Source organism: Choloepus didactylus, chromosome 1, assembly GCF_015220235.1.
Source record: "Choloepus didactylus isolate mChoDid1 chromosome 1, mChoDid1.pri, whole genome shotgun sequence".
In the NCBI taxonomy this organism is placed as follows: domain Eukaryota; kingdom Metazoa; phylum Chordata; class Mammalia; order Pilosa; family Megalonychidae; genus Choloepus; species Choloepus didactylus.
In genome coordinates, this window is record NC_051307.1 from 168,793,374 (window position 1) to 168,817,765 (window position 24,392).

At 46.8% G+C, this 24,392-nt stretch overlaps 1 protein-coding gene across 4 annotated transcripts in view; it reads right to left on the reverse strand.

The window, feature by feature from the left end:
• Positions 1–7,095: 7,095 nt before the first annotated feature.
• TBC1D5 (TBC1 domain family member 5) overlaps positions 7,096–24,392 on the reverse strand; it is a 739,731-nt gene continuing 722,434 nt past the window's right edge. For 3 of the 4 annotated variants that reach the window (XM_037845577.1, XM_037845586.1, XM_037845596.1), the window contains 3 exons: positions 18,587–18,666; positions 17,660–17,781; positions 12,453–12,651 (listed from right to left, as the gene is read on the reverse strand). In XM_037845577.1, the coding sequence (XP_037701505.1) occupies positions 12,594–12,651; positions 17,660–17,781; positions 18,587–18,666 (260 nt within the window). In that variant the 3' untranslated portion in view covers positions 12,453–12,593. Of the gene's footprint in view, positions 12,720–17,659; positions 17,782–18,586; positions 18,667–24,392 lie in introns of all 4 variants that reach the window. The other variant, XM_037845606.1, reaches the window with a different exon arrangement.

Consider the following 24,392-nt stretch of genomic DNA (forward strand, 5'->3'; position numbering starts at 1 on the left):
TGGCCCTGCTGCTCTGTTTCGGGCTCTCCTTGAAAGGAGGCATTTGCTGAGCTCACAGGGACCTTGGCTTCAGCCTAGACTCAGGGGACTTGGGGGCTCCTGGAGGGGCCTCTTTGGGGATCCAGGGGTTTCCCTGTGTGCATGGTGGGGGCAGAGGGCCACTCCCAGCAGGGGTTCTACCTCGAGGACCCTTTGAGGTCACCGGGTTTCCCTCCTGCCATCCCTCTGCCTCCTTTCTTCTTATGCAGTGACAGGACAGACTGGTGCCCGGCTGCTTGTGCGGCCTCACCCAGCTGACTAGGGCAGGGGCCCCGCCACCAAGCTGCACAGAGCCGAGTCTCACGGCTAAGCCCCTGCAGGTCACCCCTGGCCACGTCTCCACAGAGGAGGGCCTCGTGCCCACCACAGCCTGTGCCATTCTGAGGCACAAGACATATTGTAGAGCTCTATTTCCTTTCAATCGACTTAAGTTCATCTTTAACCTTAGATGTTCTAGAAACTTCCACCCCCAACACACACAAGCCTAGAGTGGGGAGGATGTTCCAGAGAGCTGTGGCGTTCTCACACCGCATGGGTCCAGGGCACTCCCCTCACCGGCCCCTGCCGACGTGCCAGGCTCTCCTCCTCTTTCCTGCGTGGGCCTTGGCACACGCTGTTCCCTCGGTCTGGACACCTCTCCCCACGACCTGCCTGGTCAATGCCGACTCTCCGCTAGAAACTTCACTTCCGTGGGGAAGCTGCTCCTGCCACTCACTGTCTTCCTCCTGCTCTGGGTCAGATCATGTCCCCCATCTGCTCTCGGGCCAGCCTTTCCCAGACTCACAAAATGTCCCACATGGACTTGTCAGGAGGTATAACAGTGGTGAGCAGTCCCCAAGGGCAGTTCCTCGGCTGAGCTGGAAGTATGGCCATCGGGACTCATCCAGCAAATGGGAGCTCCTGGTACAGAGTTTGTTTAGCCCTGTCTCATCCATGCGGGGGGCAGCAGAGTCTACACACAAAAAAGTCGTTATGTGGACCGCCCTTGGGTGGCCAGGTACATGAGCATCTATGGGCATGAACTGTGAGCCAGGCCCTTTCTTTAACTCATGTACTCCTCACACATGCCCTGTGGGGCAGGCAATGGATCCCCACTTAAGGGAAAAAGAAGGAAGTTCAGAGAGGTGGTGCAAATTGCCCAAGGACACACAGCTTTGTGTGTGACAGAGGCCCTTCTTGAACCCAGATCCATCAGCTGCACAATCCCTCATGCCTGTAACCGCGCCCCACTGCACACCCATGGGATGACATCCTGAAGGCTGCAGAGGACCCCTATCACATGGCTTTTCCACAGAGAGGTTCCTTGCTCATAGTGGGAGAGAATTGCACAAATAGTGGTGTGTTGACCAAAATGAGTTGGAGATTTTGAAATCAGATCTATACAAGAAAACCCAGCAGTCTGGGTTGTCTCTTCAAAGAAAGGGGCCAGGGTCCTCATGTCAATTTGGGTCATACCCATTTGATCAGTTATGAAATTAATTTAGTGGGTCATGCCAAGCATTTAAAAATAGAATAGGATACCTTTGTTGCTCGGTTGTGGCCTCTCTGTCTAAACATTCTGCAGGCAAACTCACTGCCCTCCCCCCTACATGGGATATGACTCCCAGGGCTATAAATCTCCCTGGCAACGTGGGACATGACTCCCGGGGATGAGCCTGGACCTGGCATTGTGGGGTTGAGAAAGCCTTCTTGACCAAAAGGAGGAAGAGAAATGAAACAAAAAAGTTTCAGTGGCTGAGAGATTTCAAATGGGGTTGAGACGTCACTCTGGAGGACATTCTTATGCACTATATAGATAACCCTCTTTAGCTTTTAGTGTATTGGAATAGTTAGAGGGAAATATCTGACGCCGTTGAACTGCAACCCAGTAGCCTTGATTCTTGACGATGACTGTATAACTATGTAGCTTATATCGTGTGACCTCGTGATTGTGAAAACCTGTGGCTCAACACTCCATCCAGTGTATGAACAGATGGGTGGAAAAATGGGGACAAAAAGTAAACGAATAATGGGGGTGAAGTGGGGGGTGGGGTGGGATGTTTTGGGTGTTCTTTTTTATTTTTATTTTTATTTTTTGGAGTAATGAAATGTTCAAAAATTGATTGTGGTTATGAATACACAACTATATGATGATTCTGTGAACAACTGATTGTCTACTTTTGACTATTGTAGAGTATGTGACTATTTCTCAATAAAATTGCAAGAAAAAATAGAACAGAACAGAATGAAGCAAACAAAAAAAACCCACATAAAGTAGGGTGGAAGGTATCAGAATCAGAAGGCATTGCATGAAGTAAGTTTGCTTCGTGAACCTCCTGTCTCCGCTGTGTGCGTGTGCGCGTGTTCAGGGTGTGCTAGAGGCGTAGGACTGGCTGCTAAATCTGGGCCCCTTCCCACAATATGGGTGGGTCCCTAGGGAGGGAGGGGCTGCCTTGCCAGAGGTGACCCTGTCCACGCCCCCGTCTCTAGTTGGGCCTTGGGGTGACTTTCTCTCACCAATACAACGTGACTGAAACGTTTGACTTCTGGGTCAAGGTGGCTCTGAAATGGGCGTGAACGCCCCAGCGGACGGTGGAGCCTGGGCGCGGCCGGGAGCCTGAATCACTGTCTCGGGGAGAGCAGCCCACAGACCACCAGGCCTTGCCCTGGGCAGTCATGTGAGTGAGAAAGGACCTTTTCTTGTGTTAAGCCCCTGACGTTTTGAGACCTGTTTGTTATAGTCAACCTCATCTAGCACACTGTAAAAGGTATTTCTTCTTGTGGGCCATGCTCGAAAAAGTTTGGGAAAAATCTAATCTCCAGCGTCCTCAGTTTTCAGATAGAGAAAATGAGTGTCTCCCGAACGGGCCGGGACCCACCCTGCCGAGGCGGGCGGGGGCTGCGGGGAGGCCGGGGCGGCTTTGCTCTCCACAGCCTCAGCGCAGGGGGCGGCGGTCCGCAGCCTCCCGGCGTGTGCGCGCCCCGCCCCGCGCCGCCCCGCCCCGCCCCGCGCCGCCGCCAGGGGGCGGAGCCAACCTCTGCGCGCGGCCGCGCGGGGCCCGGAAGGGGGAGTTCCGCCCTCCGCTGCACTGGCCTCGCCGCCTCCGTAGCATCCTCTGTGGTTAACGTCTCCGCCGGCACCCGCAGGCTTTCTCTGAATCGAGGCACGGGGTTCTGAGAACCCTGTCCCCGCCGTTGGTGACAGGGTGCGTTGTGCACACACACCCAGGAGGGGCGCCTCCGGTTTCGCCACGCGGTGGGCGCTGGTGCCGGCCCCAGAGGACGGACACGCGCGGAGGCGGCTGCCGGGGCCCCGGGCTGGGCGGGTGAGGCTGCGGCCGGCCTGGGGCGCGAGGCCACCCAAGTCCTCCGGGCTGCGGGCCGCGCTCGCACACACCTTCAGCCCCGCAGGGCGTTCTTTTGAGCGCGAGTTGGTGACGGCACCTTGATCCCACTGGCAACAGCCCCGTGAGGTGGCCGCGTTTGGCATTTCCCGCCCCACACCCCGTTTCACAGACGAGGAAATAGAGTCTCCTTCCTTTTCTTGCTCAAAGTCCCTTCTTACGTGACTGAGAGTGGCACCTGGAGGGCCGAACCCGACAGGCGGGGTCCAGGCCACTGGTGCCTGTGGGGCACTAAAATCTCGAGAGAGAGGACGGGGGTTGGTTCCAACACTGGGATTTGAGCAGAGATTGCTCAGGCTCGTTCCTCAGGTGTGATGTGTGTGGGAGTGAAAGCAAAGAATGACAGAGAGGCTTAAGACAAATTTTGGAAAGGCTGGGGCCCCCAAATCTGGGGAGAGAAGGGGATTTCCTAGCCCTTCCCCCACACCCCCCGCATTCAGGGCTGCATGGTCACCTGCTCATCTCATCTCCTCTCCACAAACTGCTCCTTTCCCGGGGTCATCACTCACATTCCATAAGCCCAAGCTCAGTCACTGCAAGGGAGGCTGGAACATGTGGTCTAGCTGTGTGCCCTGGGGGAAAGGGAACTGAGCTTCTTCAAGTCTTTGATCCATCATTCACCTCTGAAATTATCTTGTTCACTCACTTACTGAGCATTGCTGCATTGCTTTTCTCCCCTGGTGAATCACAAGCTTCCTGAGGACAAGGATTTTATCTAACTTATCACTACGTGTTTCAAGCCCCTAGCCCAGTTCCCTGGGACATAGTAGGTGCTCAATAAATATGAGGAGCTAAGGCCCAGGACCTTATTCCAAGAAGGGAAAGGCAAATTCCAGACTTGGACATGAATGCATGTAGCAGGAGGCAGGAAGGAATGTAGGTAGGTAGGAAAAAGCCTTGGAAAGATGTGTAATACCAGGATAAGACAATTTAATCAGGGCCCCTGGGAAAGTTATCCATTTCTGTGTAACAATCCACCCCAAACATAGTGCTTAAAACAATCATCTAGTTTGTTCACAGTTCTGTAATTTGGGAAGGGTTCAGTGGGTACACCTTGTTTCTGCTCCAAATGGTGTCATCTGGGGCCAAAGGATCCACTTCCGTGATGGCCACTCACACGTAAGTTGATGCTGTGGGTTCCTCTCCATGGAGCTTGGGCTTCCTTGTGGTGCGGTGGCTAAGTTCAAAGAGTGAATGTACCAAGGGACGGGAAGTAAGGCCTGGATCTAGAAACTGGTGTTGCATCATCCCACCATATTTTATTGGCTAGAAGTCACAGAGCAGAGATTCAAGGGGCTCTTGATGGAAAGAGGGTCAAATAATTTGGGGGTGGTGGTGAAGGTGCTTTAAAACCATCACAGAAGGCTTTCTGGAAGAGTGAGCTGCTATAAACACTATAGGGTTTGGATAGAGCCTGTTCGCTTTCTGGTATGGCTGGAGTAGCCTTCATCTACCACAGGATGACTGAGGCCTCATCCTGGCCACCCTGGAGAAGCCTCCAGTCAGTGGGTTAGGCAGATTGTCTTCTCCAAAGTGGCCACAGCAATATTCCCAGTTTCACATGTGCTTCCAGAATGTCGCTACGCCCCATCAAGAAGTGTAATCTATTTCCCCTCCCTTTGGGACTGGGTGGGTTTGTGCCTGCCTCAGTGAACAGAATGTGGCAGAATTGATGCTCTGTGATTTCTGAGGGTGGGCCAAAACAGTGAAATGTTGCCACCTGGTGTGTGCTCTTTCTCTGTCTGGACACTTGTTCTTGGAACCCAGGCACCATGCTGTGAGGAAGCCCAGGCCACACGAAGAGGCCACATGTAGGGGTTCCGGCCGACAGCCCAAGCTAAGGTTTCAGCACCAACCATCAGGCATCTAAGTGAACTGGCTAGATGACTCTAGCCCCCAGCCTTTGAGTCTTCCATCTGAGGCCTGAGACATTGTGGAACAGGGACAAACCTTCCCCTCTGGGCCCTGTCTGAATTCCTGACCCACACAATCCATGAGCATAGTAAATGGTTATTTTATGCCTCAAAGTTTGGGGTAATTTGTTTTGCAGTCATAGTAACAGGCACAGCAGGCAAAGTGAACTATAGCAGTGGGATCTCCAGAAAGCAGTCCCATGGCAGGGAGGATAGTGGGGCTGCCCCAAAGAGCACCCTGGCTGTTGAAGCAGGTGTTTACTAGGTGTACATTGGAGAGCAGGACAGAGGAATCAGCATGTGAGAAGCTTTGGCTTAGGAAAGGGTCTAGCAGGAAGAAGGCCAGTGGGGCTGAGCACAGCCCTGAGGGGTGGTGGGGATGGGATGGCATAAAGAACCAACCTTTACTGTGAGGGCTTGAAGGAGGAACCTTGGTAGGGGCTGCTTCCAGATGAGGGAATGGGCTGGACAGTCAGAAGAACGAGGCCACTGGCCAGGCCTGGTAAGTAGGACGAGGCCTCCTCTGTGGTGAGGGGTGTGGAGAGGGGCCTGATCAAGTCATGGATGGACCAAGGGCAGGGAGGCTGAGTACTGGCTTGGACAGCTGGGTGGATGCGGCCCAGGGGTAGAGGTTGAGGAGGCAGGAGGCAGGGGTATTGTGTTGAAGGCCAAGAGGTTGTTGTTGGGAGGGCAGTGAGCGAGTCTCCTTTCTCCTGTATGGCCATTGCTGACCCCTTCCCTAGAGAGGACCCCTGAGGTGACATCCACTGAGCCTGACAGCCTCTGTCATTGCCCCACCATCCCTTTGCTTATTAAGCATCCCTTCATTGCTCTAAGAGATAAAGGAGTGGTTCCTGCTGCCAGGCTGCTTCCTGAACTACAGCCAGGATGATGGCATGCCCTCAGGAACCTTCTGGGGTTCCCACCAGCTGATGTTGACGTCATAGTCTTCACAGCCTGGGGGGATGAGTACACTGTGTCGGCTCAACTGATTTACTGGACAGCATCGAGTGCCCATTACAGCAGGTGCCTGTGGGAAAATGCAACCTTCTTTGGCTGCTGTATGTAAACCACCCCTCAACTTCGTTTCTAGCATTTACTGACAGGAAGTGGGCTTGCCCCGTTGCTCACCGCAGAGGGGAGGAAGGCTGACTCACACGAGGCCCAGGTCACCTGACTCGCCTCTAAAGCCATCTGGGAGCCTCCCTGCTGGATGAAGAGCTTCCTCTGGCCTCCCCGAGCATCTAAACCTTTACTGGTGTTCCCAGTATAGAAATGTGTCTCTTCTATCCCTCTCTGGCAAATTGAGGGGCATTTGTTTGTGTGTCTCCAACACCCATGTAGTGCCACGTACTTTGAGGATGATCAAATGGGTTTGCTGAAGGAACAAGTTGACAGACACTGAATAAATTCTCTGGGTCAGCATGTCACCCGCCTGTGTTTCCAGAGGCCTCCATCTTACAGTGAGAACCGTCCCTTCTCACAAATAGATGTGCCTCAGAGCACAGAAGTTTCTGATGATACATACACATCCTTAAAAGGCTAAGAATGCTTGTGGAGAAGGTAAATAAACTGAAAGTGGAGCTCCTCTAGCAGGGTATTACCAGCTGTGGGTAAATCTCACTTGTGGAGGGGTCAGCAACTTGGTGGGCCTGGGAGCAAGGACCCACACACAGGATGGCCCTGGCCCTCTGATGTGACTTGCAAAATTGTCCCTCTGCTGACCACAGAAGCAAGGGAGGCTGCCTCTCTGCACATGCTGTTTTAAGGACTTGGGCCCAACTTTGACCCCTGCAGCCTTCTCCTGCTCGTCTTTCACCCCCTCTGGGGCAGAGGGGTGTGAGAGCCAGAACATCCCTTCTGTCTGAAAAAGCAGCCCAGGAAGGAAGGTGTTTTAGTTTCAGACCCCCAGAAGCAGACCCTGAGAGAAGACTCAGAACAAGTTGTTTATTTGGGAGGGGAAACACCAGTAGGAGAGTGGAGAAGTGAGTCCGGGGGTGGGTGGGGGAGGCAGCCAATGCAGAGGGCATTATCAAGCCAGCTACCACCGTGGGCAACTGGAGCTTAACCTGGAGAGAAACAGTCACCCCACCCAGGAGCAAGGGAGCCAGGCTGTCTGTGCACCAGCTCCTGATGGCTCCCAGATGTCATTCCCTTGTGCTTTTTGCCTTGCCCACCCAAGGCCTGCGGAGTAGATTTCTGGGGCTTGGGAAAAGCCCTCAGGTTAACAGGTGCAGGGTAGGGCAGAAGTCAGAAGGGATGCGAGTGAGGAACCGAGAGTGCTGGCTACAACAGGGTCTCTGCTCCCAGCACCAGTGGGGGGTGTCAGTGTGAGGTTGTTCCTGGTCAGGGGAAGGAGGGTTGCCCTCGCCACTATGACATCTGGGAAGTGTGCCAGGCCTTCCACTTTTTATGGCAGAACCTGTGGTTAACAAGGTCCCTTCGGGGTGGGGGTTGGGGAGGGTTGTAACCCCCTTTTCTACTTTCTCTGTCATGTAAGACTTAGAGTGTGGTCTGATGGCCAGAGGGGCACTAACCACCTCTCCCACCATCCTTACCCTATGGCCTCTTCACCAAGCCTCATGTTAGTTGGGTGTGAGGCCACCAGAGTAGACTCAGTGCGGATGGCAAGACAGAATGTGTGTGTGTGTGTGTGTGTGTGTGCGCGTGCGTGTGTGAGAGACAAGCCACTGGGACCTCCCCCTAATGAGCCTCTTTGACCCGTGGGCAGGTGGGGCGCCTAGGGTGGGACCTGGAGTTGAGGCAGCCCTGGGGCAGACAGCCAGACCTCCAGAAAGCCTCAGATCATCCAGGGAAGGGTTGGGACAACTTGATCGCCTGGGACTCTATCAGAATTAAGCATTATCTTTGAAACTGCCCCACATTTCACCATGCTTAGGCTCTAAGTACTTTAAATCTGTTATCTTATTTAATCCTCAACATACCCTATGAAGCAGGTGACTACTATTTTCCCCATTTTATGGATAAACTAAGGCCTCAGAGTTTAAGCAACTTGCCCAAGGCTGGCAAGTTGAGGAATGGGGGTTGGGGGGTGTGGGGTGAGCGAGGCCGGGCTGCAGTGTGAGGCCACACCGACCTCTGCTCCTGGGCCGGGGGCACAGGCCCATCGTCAGCACCCCACCCAGCTGTGCACTGGGCTCCCCTGGGCCTGGTCAGTAGCTTGTGCTCCCACCCCTGACCCAGAACTGGAACAAGTCAAGCTGGAAGCTGAGTTTCACATTAGTCTTTTATAATAACCATATTGAATGGGATCACTTTGCCAAAAGGATAAATCATTTCTTAAATCAATATGAGTTTCCGCATAAAGAAGGATGAGCAAAAAGCGATAAGGATATACACGGCAGAAGTGAATACTGCATAAATCAAATGAAGTATGCTGTTCCAAGAAAAAAATAGATGACCAGTTTTTACATCAAAGAGGTCTCAAGCCTGTTTACATGAACTTTAGATTTCTTTTTAACACTATAAAAAACAGAGCTTTTGAAAGCAACACTGTGAGAGCAGTTTTGGCCTGCAAAAAGGAAGCCGGCTTCCAGGTGCCGTCCTCAGTGCAACCCGGCCTCTTCTCTCTACTGTTCACGCAGAGCCCTCCTGAGCCTCCCCACTTCCCCTGCCCTGGATACACAGGGGCAGAGCCATGGGGGAGCGTTGTGCAGGAAAGTTGCTCAGCGCGTGGAGACATACGTCCTCCATACACACTCTTGTTCTGTAATGATCCCTGGGGGCAGGGTCTTAATGATAAAATAGAAACAAAAATAATAAACTTGGGTCAACTCTGACAGGTTATCATTAGGAGACAGCATGACTATTGCCGAGTTTTGTTTGCTGGGTGGCTCTCTGACCAAGTGGGGAGACCTTCTTGTTCTTGGTGGGCCAGCAAACCCCACCTGCAGCCGCCTCTTCAGCGCGGCCCCCACGAGGCAACGCACGAGGCTCCATTCAGTCGAGCGCTAGAGAAGCAAGCTCACCAGGCGGTCTCGCCTTACTGTGAAAGTCACATTCATTCTGCAGTGACATTACTTCTTATCAGATTGCAGTTAGCACTGGACATTAGCAGGAGGTCATCTTTGGAAGAATAATACAGTATAATTAAATGTTTAAAGTGTTAATGACTCCTTGGCACATACACAAAGGTAAGGCAAAATAATTATGACAACTTTCTTTCTCTAATCTGCAACTCTCATATGAAAGGTTTGGAGATAAATTTTAACTCAGATTTCCAATCTGATTAAGGAGGAATGCATGAAACACAAAGGGGCAGGTATAAAAACAAGTAGATGACAGTGGGAATTAATCTAAGCTGTACTTGTATAAAATGTATTTAACCGCTAATAATCCAACCATGAGAGGGTTCCACTGATTACTGTATGTGTTACAGAAAAATAAAAAGGTTTCATATATTCAGGATTTTAAAAAATGTGCAATTAAACAAAAGTACCTGATAAAAATAATAAAAAGAAACACGTATCCTTTAATAGTACTGTAACTAATAAAAATGCAAACAATGCTAAACCATGAAGAATAAAAAAAAGCCATTTAAAAAAGATAATAATATAAAATAATGTAATTCTCTAACACTATGAGCCTATGGGAATTTGCAGTTGGTATTACCCATGCTTCATGCCCCTCACATGTTTCTTTCCTCAGACGAGGGACAGAACTTCTCGGGGGCCAAGGAAGCAACACCTCTGAGTGAACCCATGGCACCAATACAGAGGCACAGAATGGAGGGGACCCACATCCCCGTGTAGGCAGGGCTGGAAGAAGTTTCCGGGGACTAGTAAACACTGGCTGACTGCAGGGACTCAGCTGAGAGCTCTGTCAGCATGGTGGGTGCCCAGCAGCCTGTTGTGTGACCAGTGACACTTAGCTACTGTGATTTTAGCTCTCAAGACAAAGAAAATGCTGGAGGTGAGCAGATGACGGTGGCCCGACCACCGGGGGACAGCCAGCTCTCTGGCCCTTTCCAGTCTCTGTCCTAGAGCTCCAGTGGGGACAGCTCCACATTTCTTACCTTAGAACAGAAGACCCTGACACTTTGAGATCCAAGTCCTTTGTGAGAAAGTAACCAGTGGCACCCCACATGGGGGTGAGGCCACTCACTTGCTGAATGGGGACCCTGGGGCATAAAGTGTCATCATGGGGACATGGACTTGGCAGCAACTTTCTCAGTGAGCCTCCCCCGCAAGGGGGCTGAGAGGACCTCTCAGAGTCAGGAGCCAGAGAGCTCCTGCAGTCAGCACATGCTGAGCAACTGTGGAAGGCCAAATAACACTGCTACTTCAGCAAAAAGAGAGTCAGCATTCACCTTAAGAGCCAGATGTGTTAAGAGGAGACTTCCCTGTGAGAGTTTAAGAACAAACTGTAGAGCTAATTAGAACCCTCTCTGCAGTAGCTGGCTCATGAGTTGTCACCATATTCTTGGAGAGCAAGTGGGAAGTCATGCCATTATCACATTTGTCTAAGAGAAATACATTTAGCAGCAGGAGGGATGTAAACGGTGTCTATTCCTTCATACTTAATTTTCCATGTGTTACCATGAAGGTTTCCACTGCCCAGAGGCCCAAAGAACCAGTCACCCCTGGGCAAGGGCTGTTCTTTCCTGATGGAGATGAAGTGAGTACAGTTCCCGCCCATTCCTGTTAGAATTCCTGCTCAGGCAAAGGACAGGAAAAGCTTTCTTTTCAGGGCCCTTCTCCTTGAAGGAGAGAAACTGCTTGTCTGGTTGTCTGTGCTCATCACAACTTCCTATGCTGCCCGCTGACAAGGGGAGGGTCTCTAACCTGTGCTGAAACCAGGCAGGCCTGGCAGCCGGGGCCCTGCCCTGGCATGGGTGTCTGGGCTGCAGCTCACAGCTGAGCACCTCCTGCACGTGGCTCCCAGCAAGAGAAGGGGCCCGAGCAGAAATGCTGCATTTTCCTGGCATCTGGAATGTACTCCAGGAAGCCCCATTCCCCGCAAAAGGGGACACAGTTCTCTGTTCCTGTTCCCTTAAGACCAACAGGGGCTTCTGGATGGGAATGAGCACAGTTTTTTCCCTTTATTCTTCCATTGTCAGGTGAATACAGTCCTGAAACTAGAAAAACTTTCTTAGAAAATCGACTATCTGACAGATGTTTACCCCATAAAGTCAGGGACACATTTTCCAACTCAAGGAATATAATATTCTTGTAGCTTCTGAAATCAGTGCAGCAAAGACTGGCTTAAAGTGGCCTTGTTTTCTGGCTGTGAAAGACTGAAAAAGGTAAAATACAGTTGTTTAAGGAGAGACAGTGATGGCCAAAGTCTATTTGGCCTGAGGTTTGGAAATGTATCCTTTAAACAAATAAAAAAACTAACACCATTTACATCTAAATATGATTCCTAAGTTTAGACTCTGTTTTTATAGTTCATTACAACTTTCTGATAGATCAGTAATGGTTATTTTCCAGCCCTGAAATCCATAGTTTTAGTTCATTCTATTGCATTTGGTTCTGCTGTAAGGTTTTACAAGGTAGAAATGAAGTACACAGATTTCCAGAGAGGAAATTTTCTTGATATCAACCCATTTTCCTATGCCTGATGCTCTAAGGGAGGGAAGATTCAAAACCAGTTCTTCCTCCTTCTTCTAAATAAAATTGATGTAGTTGCCACCTCTTCCTAGTTGGGGAAGGGAGGATGGAGGAAAAGTGATTCTAATTGTGGTTTGGTGTTTCCTGACAGTGAGTGTGATACTGGGTACTTAACCCAGCCCTGACTCAGCACTGGTGGAGTGGGGGGTAGGTAGGGCCTGGAAAGCCCTGTTAGCATTTTGGTGAACATAAATGGGTGTTTTGGCCACATCTACTTCATTTGGGTTCTCTCTAAAGGTTTCAATGGCTGCACCAATCCCAAATGCATGCTGGGAAAGAAGCACTGGTTTAGAGACCTCCACGGGGGGCCTCAGCCGGGCCTCGGAGACACCGAGAGGATGGCTGGGTCCCTGTGAGGCAGGACCAACTGAGGTGCCGTGGTCAGATATCCAGGGGGCTCACAATGGTGAAGCCCGAGTCCTTGCTGTTGTTGCTGCTGTCATCGTCGGGGCTGGAGCTTGGATTGCTGGAGGAAGCTGAGGCTGGGCCCATCAGTGGGTCAGAGAATACCAGGGGAGTGCGGGCCAGGGCCTCGCTTCTACCAGATGTGCTTCTAAGGGTGCGGAGAGGCTGGGCCTGGCCCGAAAAGGCCCCCCTGGCATTGCCCCCCTCGTCTTCTTTGGAGACTAGGATGAAGTCATCTGAACTTCCCCCATCCGTATGTCCTGGAGTGTCTGAAGAGGCCTGTGAAGTACAATCAGGAGTACAGATGGGTGATAGAAGAAACCGGTAAAGAACTGAATGGAGCGATTCTGTGAGCTGGGGAACGCTCCACGGAGAGCTGAGCCACTCATCTTATGTTTTACCTTGGAAAAAGGCAGTTTGGTCTTAATGTCCTGAAGCTCGGGCACTCGTCACCAGTGGTGCAGGGCCAGTAGTGACTTGTTGAGCCCTTCTGAAGCTGAATGCTTCTTTCCCAGGGGAATGATAAGCTGCCAAGAGAGGCAGTGTTTGTGCTGCAGTGGAGAGCCTGGGCTCAGGAGCCAGCCAGCAGGTTACAGGTGGAATCTCTACCAGCCTTGCAAGGGACCCTGCCATGCAAATTGTTCTCCTCTGTAAAATGGGGATAGTGACAATACCTCCCTCTTAGTGTGAGCTGCCAGATTTAGAGTGATTTTACTACTTGCTTAAAGGACAGCTTTAGGTAACCAGTAGATTCTACAAATATAAAAACCAAGAATGACAATTGCAAAGTGTAATGGCAAAAAAGAGCTCTTTGTACACAGCCAGAATTGTGTTAGTCTACAATTATTTTCCTCTCTTTCTAAGCAATTATGAGTGGCATTTTAACTTTTTAACTAAAAGAAGTTGACACCCATGAACTCAGGAAAAGGTTCTGGGTTAAGACCAGAGAAGCTCCTGCCTACCCTGGGATGGAAGCAAAGTGACAGAGTGACCAAAGAAATTCCACTACCAGCCTGGCAGAAAGAGCCCCGTACCCCATGCTGCTGTGTGTAACCATGCTTGCCTCCCCTATCTTGCCTGTGCTCCCCAGTGTGGGTGGGGCTGGAGCAGGGGTTTGAAATATAACAAGATGCATGGAGCTACTTGGCTAGAAGTGCCCTCTGAGTCCGCTGGCCTTCAAGTTGGCATGGCCTAGGCCATCCCTGGGCTGTGGACAGAGCCTGGAAGGAGAGTCAGCGGCACTTCTGAGGGAAATCTGGCCTCAGGCTCTAATTAAAAGGCCCCTCTCTAAACCTTACCAACATCCTCCTCAGTAACATCAGTGTGGAGGGGTGGTGTGGCTCAATAATGGCTCAGATGCCTTCCACCTATGACAATTTGTCAACCTTTAATATGCTCAATTGAAGAACAAAAATGGGATCTGCCTTTAAGATCTCGATGTTGAAAAAATAGGCTTTGAAGTTCTTCACCTCAAGTTTTAAAGCTGTTTACTTTCTATCAACACATTAATTCTTACAAAACTGAAGAGATAAGCAGCACTGTGGACTCTGGCACACAAGGACATGATCACAAATGGCACTAGGGTGGTCTGGAAGAGAAAGACCATCCTTTCTCTGATTTGGATGAAAATAAATAAAATATTATTCCCATTATTTTCCCTCTCTAAGGGACACTTGATCACAGCCATGTCACTTTTTGGGATGCTAAAAAGGACCTTTGGGTGGGGTATTTCCTCCCCACACATATCTACATGACATGCATCTAAAGATGCTGGTAAAAGAACACATGATCTCAGGTTTAACCTCCTATTTGCAAAGTTTGGACACTGTTCAAATGATTGTCATCCTGCTTTGTAAACCATAAAAAACAGCGACCTCTCATACCAACACAGCTGTCTGTGGCTGGAATGAAACTTAGTAGAGCTTATCTTAGGTTGCAAATAAAAGAGCAAGTATAGCTGATTCTAGTTTCAGAGTGGTGTCTCTAATATAGAAATACCACGATAGCCTATTCTCCTTTAGCTCACAAGCAAGATTATGGATTGGAGAAGTACTTTTCAAAACCTGTGACTGGAAGTAAGGATGGCTCCTACCATTACTTTAATTACCTGGCATCCTTCTGGAAAAAGAAGTGAAGCCAAGTTGTAAATTGCAGATAAAATGTTTTTCCCTGAGGTAAGAGTCATAGATTGGCTTAGACAAAGCATGCTAGAGTTGACAGGGTCTTAGCAACACCTTCTTTTAATGGTCTCATGTGGCTAGTGGCTACTGTACTGGACAATGTAGCTATAGACTATATAGATAAAAATGGGGGCACAAGTACCAGTAAGGCGGGGAAATTGGGCTGGTGGACTAATGAATCCAGCGCCCTACAATTCCTACCTTCTTCTGCAATGGCTTTGAGTTAGTTCATCAAATACTTCCCAAAGGAGTGTGTGAAGGACACGCTCTGGGAAGGAAGGTACAAAGTGTGGCTCTTTTTATGCCATAGAATACATTCTCACATTCCTGATATTTTTGGAGCTGGAGATGATATTTGCAAATCAAATAGAAAGAACAATATTAGCCAAGTTACCACCAATCTGACGGGGTGGGCGGGGGCAAGGACGCATGCATTCCACAAAGGAAGCACCCCTTTTGAAGTTCCTGATGGGAAGTTCCTGGCAGGAGAACCATGAGCCATCTGCTACAAGGCCAGTGTGCCTGATCCCTCTCCACCACCCTTCAGACATGCTTGAGTGACTAACCAAGAAAGCAAAGACAATCCATTCCTAAGTTAGGAATGACCTGTGGCAAAAAGGGGCCTCCTAAACACCCAACATGTGGTGATTACATCTCCAGAAAATGCCACAAAACCCAGCCTGGCACTGCTCCCCCTGGATCCTCCATAACTGGGAGCTCCATGATAGCAGGGGCTACACATCCCACAGCCCTGGACACCCAGGACCTGGTACAGCAGACTCTCAGAACATGTTTGGAAGGAAAGAGTAAAAGGCCTTCAGAATTTCCACTTGGCACACTTGAGATGCATGTTCCTAGCTGTAGCCTTCTTTGGCGACCCCCCAACCACACACTACCCTCTTCCTACCCCCGAGGAGCAATAAGAAAGAAAACTCATCAAGTTCCGAGCCCTGATGGCAGCCGCATGGCTTGGGACTTGGGTTCCTGCAGGAAGAAGGTGGGTCAGGGTTTCCTGTCTGAGTAGACCCTTGGCCCCCTTATCAGTCCAATCCAGATCTCTGGCCTTTGCAGCAGAAGGTCCCAGACACTTGGCTTGTCTTTGCGACTTAACTTGTTTTCATCCGGGACTTCTCTTGCCTTTCCTTTCCTAGAGGAGAGAGGAGAGCCCTGCTTCCCCATTTCTTTGTTCCTCAGATAAAACAGTCTATTACAGGAGTATACTTTTTTGATTGTCTGTCTCTGTTTTTTAAATTGCTAACATCCATGGGGAAGGGACCATGGCAGAGAATGGATAAAGAGAGAAGCCCGAGTATTTTCCCTTTCCCACTTAGCTCCACAGAGGAAGAGAGAAGCAGAGAAGCTGTAGAGGGGTCTTTAGGCCCAAGAAGGGCAAACTGTTTAGAAGCACATGCCCAGGCGGAAGGTCTCTTAAACCCTGTACCTGAGTTAAGGTTCTGTCAGAAAGAGGCCCTAATGCATTTCATCTCACAGCTAGCCCACAGCTGGCTAATCTTGTGTAAGCACACTGGGATTCCCTGGGGCAGTGGTAGTAACCAGTAGGTTCTACAGATACAAAACCCAGGAGTGGCAAACTTTCATAAGTTTTAAATTTAGCAAATTCATTAGTGTTTTTGAAAGCTCTTTTTTTTTCTGTAGTATTTTACACATTCAACTGAAGCATCATATTGAATGTTTAAATAAAATTGTCAATTAAAACTGGAGATGTGCATTGGTGGCTGGGCTATGCTCAGTAATATCTGAATAAATAAATAACACATCTGTTCAGGGAAGGAGAATTTGGAGGAAATAAGCAAATCAAACTTGCAATATCAATGTTGCATTCATGTGGCCAAATGCAGACTCAAAGCACTCCATGTAAACTTAACCTTCTTTTTAAAGCTGGATGAAATTAACCCAAGAGTTCTCTCTTATTGAAGAGTATCCTTGAAATTGAAAAACTTCCATTCCAAAATGCTATTTTGCTATTTTAAAATCATAGAAAATAAATAATTTACAAGCACCTGGAGCTGGTTTTTGAGAAAGTGATAATAGATGAGATTTTGTTAATGTTCATTTTTTAAGATGAAACTTTGTGATTGATTTGTTTTTAAAGTATTACTAGGAATTAAAAACATAGGTAGTAAATGAAAACAATCTTTTGTTTATCTTTATCTTATCAGATAAAGCACAGTGAGGTCTTACTGGTTTGGGGCAGGGGCTGCTGGAGCTGGGCCTCCTGGCCTGGTGAGCCATGAACCTCTCCAGCCTTGGTTTATTCACTGATAAAATGAACAGGCAGGACTAAGAACACGAGGAATCTCTTAAATCCTTTCTAGTTAGAAAATTCTGTAATTCTAGGTTTGAGTAAATTATACACAATGTTAACACCTGAGAGTAAGGTCAGCAAATTATGGCCCACAGGTCAAATCCAGTCTGTGGCCTATTTTTGTATGGTCCTCAAGTGGACAATGATTATTACACTTTTAAAAGATTGTTAAAAACAAACACACACACACAAACAAATAGAAACAAACAGAGACCTTATGTGGCCCACAAAATCTAAAATATTTACTATCTTACCATTTATAGAAAAAGTTTGCTTTTCTCTGCCTTAGAGGATGGACATTAAGGGCAAGTCCTTTCCCATGAGTATTTTGGTAAAATGGTTCTAGCCAAGTGAAACACTCTCAAGACTACATGCGGAAAGCACTGAAAGCACTTCCTCCGCTAAATGCACTCAAGTGTGATGGAGGGCATCCGATGTACACAACTGACCAATAACTAAGCAGAGATGTGGCTTTCCAATCCCTCAGAAGAGGGTGGCTGCCTGGAGGCTCAGGCTAAAGCTGCCATGTACAGGGCTGTAGGTCACACATCGCAAAACTCCAGGAGACTCTAGTCTCATTGTAGTCACATGAATGGTACACTGGAGTAGACAACCTGCACACCTGTGCACAGCAGCCCTGGCGCAGACCACTGTAATTGAATGTCACACATGGTAACTGGAAACAACTTTGGCAGGGTTTTTATGATTCCTAACTTTGGAGAACTTATGCGAATGTGACCCCACCAAGTTACTCTGACTATGTTCATCAGAGCTCTTGTACCTGCTTGGTACAAGACCACTACTGGAGCAGTAGTGGTCGTCTGCAATGGTGAGCTGCTCATTCTCCTCGGCTTCCAGCTGGCTCTGATTGAAACGCAGGGAACCTTTTAGAATGTCTTTGATCTATTTTCAAAGAGGAAGAAAATAAATAAAAAAGATGAATGAGTTTGTTTTCAGATGCTTGTTAAATCTCTAATACTTTTGGACTAGGCTTGTCATAAGGCCTTTTTTTTTTTTTTTTTTTTTTTTTTTTTAAAGTATAGATATCACAACAAGAAATTCAAGGCTACCAAAGTCACTGATTTATAAGTGACTAAAGAAATTCTTACAGTATTAATGGCCAAGTTCTTAGAGGGTCAGACATGAGTGTCACATCCTTGGCAATTATAAAGCAGGAAGCACCATTTGCCCACATACCCAGCCCTGCTGAACAGGCCTTGGCCACTAAAATGACTCCTCCACAGCTGGAGCTGTTAGTAACACTGATGGGCTTTTGGGCCAGCTTACTATTTTTCATTGACATGTATGTCTCATTTAGCCCACAAGGGTTGGGTAAATGTGGCCCCTTGAGGGTCTGAGGCCTGCTGTAGGTAGCAGTTTCGACTTGTGCTCTGAAGACATTCGTGTATTTATGGAATAAATGACTGAACATGCTGGACCACACTTTTCCAGCTGTGGGTAAGGAACAAACAGAATGGATTTTGTAAGAGGAGCAGGGATGGGAAATGGAAAGCCAGTTTGTGCTGCAAGCTAGTTAGACAAAATCACTAATAAGGAAATGGAGATTCAGGAGGGGCTCTGTCTGGGAGGAAATGAGGGGCAGGGAACAATGGCGCTAATGCTATGGTGCTCTGTGCGAGTGCCCTCCCCACAGCAGGCACCAAATGGGTAGCCTGTGGGACACAAAGAAATAGATCAGTGAACATACCTGTTTTAATCCTGCCAGGGAAACCAGAATTTGATCTTCTTTTTCCAAGTTTTCTTGTAATATCACATCCTGAATATTTACTGAAAAGAGAAGAATGACATCTGTAACTAATCTTCTGGGTTTAATTTACCTGTTGCCATGCCCTAACTTCAGAAGTTAGGATTGGGATTTTTTTCTGCCAAATTTCATAGCAACTATGCTCACTAAGGATTCTCTCTGCCAAAGAGCAGTCGGGAAAGCTGCAAGGTTGAGTACAGAAAGTGACACTGAGCCTGAAATGGACCGCATTCCCTCCAACAATACATGAATGTGTTCTTATGAGAGACGTGTCTTCACTTCTACCGAGAGACCAGGGCACCGCTTGCTGACACACAACGTAGTTAACGGCTTGGATTATCCACTCAGTCTCTAGGAGGAAGCTTTTTCAGTCTGGGCTTCTTACACTGCCTCCAAGTTCAATGGTGTTAGCTCACCTCTCCTATCTAAAAAAACAATGCCCTTCTGGTGACTAGAGTTAATAAAGAAACTGCGTTTTTTGAGGATTTATAACAGTAAAATATATTGCCATTTAAACATAATATTAAACATAAAAGGACAAACTCAGGTACTACACGTTGTCATTTGGTTATGATGCCTAGGACTTAACCCAGGGTCTTCACAGGAGCCATCTGTGTATGTCCTCCAGGAAAAGTCCTTCCTTCGGACCTGATCTGAGGGACCTGCCAAGCCAACTGCCATCCACCAGGGTCAGCATCACACTGAGCTGTTCACGAATATGTTAAACATGCTGCTGCCCTCTGCCTTCCCCCATCACATGCCTGAAGGATGCACACAGCCCTGTCAGTGACTGAGGATTACTGAGGTGGGTGTTCTCAGGAGAGCTCGGCAGGAGGACTGAAGACCCATTCCCCCGTGGATGCACAGAAGAATGTGTTTGGTGGGGGTAGAGGGGGCAGTTAAAACTGATTTTAAAACAGATATTGATATGGAAATTACTCCAAGTTTTGCCCTCCATTAACATCTTCTGCTTTCTTATAATGTGGACTTAAAAAATGCACCATTTATAATGTCTTACATAGCATATTCTTAGTCAGATTTCATTTATTCAAAAAAATATTTCCTGAGCTTTAATTCCATGCCAGGCACAACTGTGAACAACACAGAGAGGGTCCCTGCCCTTGTGGAGCTTCCTCTTGGCTGGGAAGATGGCCACATAAACAGCTCACTGTTCTACGGAGGAGGGTCCTGGGCAGGTTCAGGGCACTGCAAAGCAGGTGGTGAGTACCTAACCTGAACTGGACTGGGCCTGGGACACCCCATGAGGAAACAAGGGAGGTAATAATGGGGTGTCTGTCTCTCAGTGGAGGCCCAAACCTGCATTTCCCCTTCAAGCCTGGAAAGGGCCTCCTGACAGCCATATCCTCTTTTCACAGCATTGTACAGTCACAGCCACAGGCTGTGATGTCTCTGGTGGCAGCTATGGCACCTGTTCTGGCTTCGTATCTTGTCTTCACCACTCAGTGCCCTCCTCAGCACCTCCACTTCAATGTTTTTCAAAGTGTTGCCTCATCGGATTCTTGGTCCCCAGCCCAGACCCACAGAATCAGAACCTGTGGGAGGTGGGGCCTAGGAATCTGCATGTGACCAAGCCCTTTGGATGACTATAGTGTACCCTCAAGTTTGGGAACTGCAGCTCTGTTATGATGTTAGAATTGTCCTGTCAGGCTGTTCCCCCTCCGGTGCTGTTACTGTCCCACGCTTCTCAAAATACTTTATTTCTCCTTGTTAGAAAACTGACATGACATGCTGATTTTTTCTTTTGGAACCTGATACTTTACTGACATAGGCCAGAAAACGGTCATAATGAAAATACAAATCTGTGATGTCTACAATGTGAATGGCACCCCCTCTGATGAGACACCATTGAGCACTATGTGATTTGTACAACTATAAGCTGCAGTTTTTGTTAGGGTGTTTGAAGATTAAATACATGTGATAAGCTGAAGACAATGCAGGGTGCACGTGAGCATTCAAATAGATGTTAGATATTATTTCAAAGGCAAGCGCAAAGCTAACCAAAGATACCTTTAAATGAATTAATTTTCTAACATTTCCTCATGAAAATTTCAAACATAGAGAAAACTTGAAAGAACTGAACAAGGAACATCCATATTCCTAACGTCTAGATTCCCCTATTAACATATTGTTATTCTCGCTTTATAACACATCTGTCCATCTAATCTTTTGATGAATTTCAAACAAAGTTGAAAATGTCAGTAGACTTCACTCCTAAATACATTAATAAATATTTTTAAACTGAACCTCTTTTCACTTCTAGTTTCTGACATTACAATGCAACTGTAAAACTCCTCCCTTCTTGTACTATATTTTCTTGCCATTGGGAGTGAGTGACTGATAGAGAGAAAGAGCAACTCTCCATCAGTAAGTGTGGATGGAGTACCAGTCAGGGGACAATGGGAAACAGATGGCAAGTCAAACCAGGTAACCGGGGGAGAGTGTAGCATGGAGACTAAAGAGCACAAGTCCTTTTGTGTAGAGTCATGGGAACTCACAAGGCACAGTGCAGTACCTGGGAGAGCCAAAGAAAAGTAAAAGCAAAAGCAAAGCAAAGCAGAGAGCAGTTTCAGTGCCCAGAGAGAGAAAGACAGGTCTGCAGAAGCTGGGGCTTTTGAGGAGGGAAACAGTCAAACCATGTCTACCCAGCAGGGGAGGCAAGGCCTCTCCCTTCTCTCTCTGTCTAGGCTTCTCCTTAGCTGAGGAGTGGAGGTTGGGGGCCAAGGGAAGTACCGATGCAGGCCAGAGATGTCAGCCTCCCAGTGCACAAAAGGAGTATCAATGGGAAGAGAATGGGACAAAGGAATGGGCAAGGGGAAGGTGTCCAGCACAGATGGTACCCTGAGATCCAATTCATGGATACTCTGAGAGGGCCATCCCTGAGCAAATATGGCCACTGGAAATTAACCTCACTTTGGGCCATTTGTAAGTAGTCACTATGAGAAGGAATCTGGCTTTGTTTGGGTACTGAGAATAATAGATGAATGCCAAAAGAAGGTCCAAGGGCCAGGAACAAGCCATGAGTCTGATCACAAATCCTGTGGGGAGTTAGGCTTCCATGGGGCTATGTATAGGGAAGAATCAGCCACAGCAGATGTGGCCTTGAAGGTTTTCTCAAACACTGGAAGACAAAGGACAGGAATTTCCTTACTGTTTCACTCCTGCTTTCTCACAGATTACTGAGGACTGTGAGAAAGCTGTGACCTTGTCATGACCTCGATTCGCACAGGAACCATGTACCAAATACCCCTGGCCCGCACTTCTGCTCCTCACTGCTTGCTCTGTACTTTGGTCCATCCTTGCCCCCATCCTTTCCTACAGAGTCTGGGTTGCCTGCTGGTATCTTCAACCTTTCTAGGGCTTCCATCTCCTCTGACTACAAATATCCTCATAGCTCAAAATGGGGGGGGGGGGGGAGGGCCGTAAAAAAGAAAAACAAGGAAAGAAAACCTTTTTGAACCTGCTAGACCCAAAGTTATTTAACAAGATTTCTTGTTCCTTTTGACACTAAATGTCTTTAAAGAAAAGTCTGGAAATAGGATAGAAAGAATATCCAGTATGATTAGGTGGTGTGGGATCATGAATAAATTTTTCTTTTATTTTCAAAAATTTATGAAATGTTTCTATATTAGCTTTATTTCAAAATACAATATTATTATAAATTAGATAATGATCATTACATAAAAACTGGAAGACAAAAAAAAAAATAAAAGATTTTTTTTGCCCAAATTCCATCACTTAGAGATAATCATATTCAACATTTCTGTACATTTTCTTTCAGTTTTCTAAGCATGTAAACAAGTATGTATGTGAATCTTCTGTGACTTTTGTAATGAAAAATATACTTAAAAGCTTTTACACCGGCTGTTCTCTGGCTTGGAGGCTCTCATTTCAAATCAGCACAGAAGTGACTTCTCCCTGTTGTTCACCTTACTGCTCCAATGTTGCCTCCTAGAGCAGTCTTCCTGCCCACCCAAGCTAAAGTTTCCAAGTCACTCTCAAGTCTCTACCACATCATCTATTGTACTATATCTATAAGCACTGTCACTATCTGACATCATCTCAAGTATGTGATGGCTTACTTGTCCATTTCCCCCAATAGGATATAAGCTCCAAGATGGTCTTGTTCAGGGTTATATTCCAAGCCCTTAGAATAATGCCTGGTTCATTACAGGTACACAACAATTATTTACTCATTGAATGACTGAATAAATGAACAAACATGGAAAAACACTCTTGGAAATTGCATTTCAAAACACTGCTATGCTAAGTAGTTCCAAAAAGTAATTCTGGTAAGGGGCAAGGCAACTACTGATACCATCAACAGGCTTCCAGCCTGAGAGCTTATTACAATCTTCAATAAGAATAAATCTATAAACCATACTGACAAGTCCTCTTACATACTGCAACAGAAAATGGCAGCTCTTATTTATTCAGAAAACTCAACTGTAGTTTTTGGCTAACTGTAGTTTTGGACTGCTCCAAGATAAGAAAGCAAGTTAGAAATGAGAATGGAATAATAGATATAATTAGAGAGCGAATGTTTTTGGTTTCACTAAAAGCCTGTTACAATTTGTTCTCTCACAGTAAAATATACACACACATACACACACAATTTCACCCAAAAAGGCATTAACCACCAACTGCAGAAAACTGAGAAGAACCAGTTCTGTAGGTCTTTTAGAGGAATGATAAAGGTTACTTTTGTTTTTATGATTGCTATAGTTTTTTTTCAAATGTACAAAGTTGTTTATTTTCTTGGCAATTTAAAAATACATAACCATTTAAACTGAATACATATTAAGTTAGTGTTTTATTTCCTTACTATACAATTGTTATTATAAGGAACTACTCCATTCAGTTAAACCTAATACCATCAACTTCTCCTGTCTTAGTTTTCTTAAGAGCATTAGTATATATATATATAATTTGTTACCCTTTTCAAAAATGCTTAGAAAAATTACAATATCATAGTTCACATAAAGCCCTTTAATAATCTGATGTCACAGGTTGTAGGAGTTAAGGGTAAATAATGATGCACTCTTCTTAGGGGGACCCTCTTGGTAGAGGAATTCAATACTCAGCAGGTTATGTAAATATAAGAAACAATCACAATTTTTAGTACCAGAACTGCTGCCAACTTGCATGAAGTTCATTTGTCACATTTAAAATGGTTTGAATTCCAACAGATACGATGGCACTGAATTTTAAATTTCATGATTAAATCAGGTAAGTGATGGTAGTTAAAAATTACATCCCTAAAATATGGGCACCCAATGTTACTGCTTTATTTAAAGTGTGACTATAAAATAGAGTATTTTAAAAACATAAATACCAGACTTTTATCAGATTAATTCTTCCTTTGCTAGACAGTTAAACCAGTAATGCTCCATTCAAATTCGTATTTTGAGATTTCTCTGTAACTTAGTCATAAAATCCAGTCTTACTTTATGATGTACTCTGCACTTTAATTTTAAATAGGCAAAAATTATCCCCCTTTTTGCGTTATTATTATTCTAAATTAGTTTTCCTCCTCAAATCAATTATATTCTAAAAGAGAAAAAATGGTCACCATTAGCTATATTTAAAAAGTGAATGTAAGATAAAACAGAAATGTGAAAACTGGAGTTTTAAAAATGTTTTGAGGAAAAGCTGTATCATTGGAATAAATGTGAAGCCTTAACGCTATAGTTTTTAAGGCAGTGTATGAGGGCCTGAGGGCTGGCTAGGG